The sequence below is a fragment of the Dunckerocampus dactyliophorus genome, chromosome 16 (assembly GCF_027744805.1).
Source record: "Dunckerocampus dactyliophorus isolate RoL2022-P2 chromosome 16, RoL_Ddac_1.1, whole genome shotgun sequence".
NCBI classification, from domain to species: Eukaryota; Metazoa; Chordata; class Actinopteri; order Syngnathiformes; family Syngnathidae; genus Dunckerocampus; species Dunckerocampus dactyliophorus.
The window spans coordinates 11,324,877-11,328,488 of NC_072834.1; the positions used below are offsets into that span (position 1 = coordinate 11,324,877).

General features: G+C 41.8%; 1 protein-coding gene across 5 annotated transcripts in view; it reads right to left on the reverse strand.

Annotated features, from left to right (window-relative positions):
* mink1 (misshapen-like kinase 1) overlaps positions 1–3,024 on the reverse strand; it is a 36,720-nt gene extending 33,696 nt beyond the window's left edge. For 4 of the 5 annotated variants that reach the window (XM_054754079.1, XM_054754076.1, XM_054754075.1 and 1 more), the window contains exon 1: positions 1,690–3,024. In XM_054754079.1, the coding sequence (XP_054610054.1) occupies positions 1,690–1,746 (57 nt within the window). In that variant the 5' untranslated portion in view covers positions 1,747–3,024. The remainder of the gene's footprint in view (positions 1–1,689) is intronic. The other variant, XM_054754077.1, reaches the window with a different exon arrangement.
* Positions 3,025–3,612: the final 588 nt, after the last annotated feature.

The following is a 3,612-nucleotide window of genomic DNA, read 5'->3' on the forward strand; positions in this document are numbered from 1 at the left end:
TTGTTAATGTATTTTTATTGACAAAACGCCTTTGTTAGCATCCTATTGGCTTGCCACTACATGGAAACAGGAACCGGAAGTCACCTGCATCGCCTGTCGATTACGTCATCGGTGTTTAAGGTTACTTTACCTTCGCTGAAACTGACTGTTCCCAAAGATGTAATGTGGCAGCACGGACATCTCCTTCCTGTTTTGTCATGAGTTATTTGTTGAATTCAATTGTGTTTCTCACCTTCTTTATCAAAACGCTGGCACTTGTAACTTTCTTTGGCTCCATTTTGGGTTATTGAGGTGTCCATGTTCATCTCGCTGCCACATCGTGTCTTTTAGAACCGTCACGTCAAGAATCATGTCTTCAATGAAGGTAAAAGTAACCTTAAATATCTGTCTATACCTTTCATTCACCATTTCTATGTATTTGTGTGCATTTCAAGTTGTTTTCTGCATGTAAAACTGCAATTGTAAAACTACAAACACGTGTTTTGTGCTAACATTTTTGGCTTTCTGGAACAAAAACAAGATTCGTTTAGCGTGCGTTTCGGTTAGAGAAAGAGCGGATCCAATTAATAACGTTAACTTATGTTCCACTGTACCAAAAGCTGAGTTGCGTTTGCATTGAAAAGCATTATCTACATCAAAGGTAACCATAAGTATGATTTAAAAATATCATCGATACCAGGGGTGGGAACAGAAACGGAACGACTCTCGCCTGATGAGATCAATATTTTTCAGTTCTCTTCTATGTTTATTTTCACAAATATTGGTGTTTATTATTGTTATTTGACGACAGCTTGTCACATGCTATGCCACTGTGTGCGATCGCTCACGTTTCAAATTCATTCCACTTTCTGGTATTTTTGTTTACACATAATATGCCTGGCTGGCGGCATCTAGCTAGCGCGGAGCTACAAGTCGCCATTTACGTTCATTGGATACATCGATCATCGTCACAACTTACTTTTTTAAAGTGTCGCTTCACAATCTTGCTCTCGTTATCATTATAAAACTTATGGCTTGTCTTCAAAACACTAGTTGTGTGTTGAAGTTGTGCAACAGAAGCACGTAGTGTGTTACAGCTTTAGACAGTGACGCTATCACATGGGTCTCCAACAGGTAGCTCATATGCTAGCAGTAGCTCACCAGCTGATGTTGAGTAGTTCAAGAATATTTCCTTCACCTCTTAATATTTCTATAAGCGTTCTATTCAAACGTGACACCTGTGTTTATGACAAATGTGCACACAGAGCGGAGATGTGCTTTGAAAAGTACAATTTAAATGTTGGCAGTCCTCTCAGAAACTTTGCCGTTAAATTAACAATTTTGCAGTGTTCTCGGTTCATGTTCTGCTAGTTGTTGAAAAAAGTTGAGTTAATAAATAAGTCATAAAAAAAATTGCAGACACAGCAGTGGCACTTGCAGCCCACCACCACAGCTTCATAAAATCCTAGTGAAAGCCCTGTATTTATATATTGTTAAATTGTGCCTAAAATCTTTGTCCGGTTTTATATTCTGATTATAATCAACAAATTAACAGCCAAAACACAACATCATTTAATGATCTTGAAAAATGTCCAAGTAAAAAGCATGTAAGTATTTGCAAGACTGGCCCTGGGTTTATTTGGTATCTTATCGATACAACAACATTGCAGTATCGGTCACCCATATTCACCAAGTACTAAAAGTACTCACCCTCAGAGCCGCCAGGTCGATGTCATCCAGGCTTCGTGTGGGGGCGTTTTCAGACATGGCTGGCCAAAACTTGGAGCGTTAGCTTAACAAGTTAGCCAGGTTTTTCTCAATAAGCACTTTGGGGGTGTGTAGATGGCACCTTTGGTGAGCTCAAATGGGCTTATGTAGCATAAATGGCTATAAATAGGCAGTCCAGTTTGCTGAAATTGTTAGGGAAAAGGCGGTAGCACTTCGATGAGCAAAGACATCGCAGTTACAAGCTCCCAGCTGGCTAGCTCGCCTCAACTGTAGTCGACAAAAAAAACGACATAAAACACATTCAGCTTAAAAGAGATTTCAACAAACTTTTACTGTTGATGGGTGACAGGCGTCATTCGATGAGCGGGTAGCTTTCAAAGCAGTTCATATCCACTGTTCAACACCTTGCTGCCTTCATTTTGGCAAGACGCAGCGTCTTTGATGGTGAATAACATCCCAACTGACGTTATCAAGAAAAATGATGCACTCCGAGGGCAAATAAAACAACTAAATGGAGCCAGGTCCACTGGTTGATAGCGGTGAAAGAAAAAAAAATCAGCCAAGAAACGCAGTGCTTGTTTTTTTAAGGAGCACGTAATGTCTGATGTGATGGCGTCTGGGTCCGTCCGCACTGCAACAGTACCGCCTATCAAACTGGCACCATTATCCTAAAGTAAATATCCCCCGATTGTATTGTTACATGAGCCTTTCTACGCGGCAGCAGTTGTCAAACTTGTTAAATATTCCCATATTTACAACATGGCAGTCCGCGGAGGCAGGTGCGCGCAATCAAATCAGCTTCGACTGGATAGCTATGGCGGACAAGACAGCAGCTAAATAGTCTCCCGAATAAACTTTCCTTCTTCTTCCATTTTCTGTGTTGACAGTCGCGCCCAGCGGTGCCAACCTTCCACGAAAAACAGGCAGCCAGGCGGTTGGTATGTTCTGGACCAGCCCCCGTTAATCTAAACTGGGCCTCGACTTTAAAGTTACGCGTATCGTTCTGTCTCCAGCATCCAGATTTGAGCACTTGTAGGTGTAATTCCAACACTGCGGTATATAATGACAGCTTCAAACTGCGTCTAACAGCCAAAGTTATTTCGCCATGTTTTGCTTCCAAGTCCACCCTCCCACTCTCAGCCTCGCTCCATACAGTCTTTGCAGGGTTGCGTCGAATATTGGTTGCGCAGAGAACTCTTCAAGTGTTTCCACAGGAGAAATGAACGAGTCGTTCAAAACTCACGAGTTTTTTTTACTGAATCGGAAGTCACGGGTGCTAGTCTCCGTTAACTCGTTACTTACTCACCCCTTCTACCGGTGGCTAAATTTACAAAGTAAATCAGGTAACATGCCAGGGCGTGATTATTTGAGGGACAAGTCGGGGGAGGCGGTGGAACTTGTTGCGCATGTGCGAGTTTATGCGCTAACGCTATGTGACGGATGACTCGAGTCAATCGAGTACCCAATTCTTATGATCTTGAATCAGTTAAAGAATCGAATTAAAGACCACGATTGTGCATCTCCTGAGGATACGGCAAGCCATCAGTGACAATTTAGCGTAATAAGCACGCTTCTACTTGTGCATATGACGTCATCTCGTACATTCAAGAACGCTTCCCGGTTGGTTAACCAGCACAAGTTTCAAAACCAAGCACACCGACATCTTTTATACAAGCACATTTACTATTTTTTTCTTTTTGTTGGTTTTGCTCATATGTGTCGTGCATCCATATCAGTCTTCTGGTTTCAGCAACCCTACCTTATCTCCTACAGATCATGATGTGCTTGTGAATAATGCATGACTCACTTCCACAGCTGTTCAGTAAGAGTTGAAGAGAACAATTAGGCAGTGTGCTGTTTTGGTACTTTATGGCTACAAGTTATTTTCCCAAAAAACAAACAAAG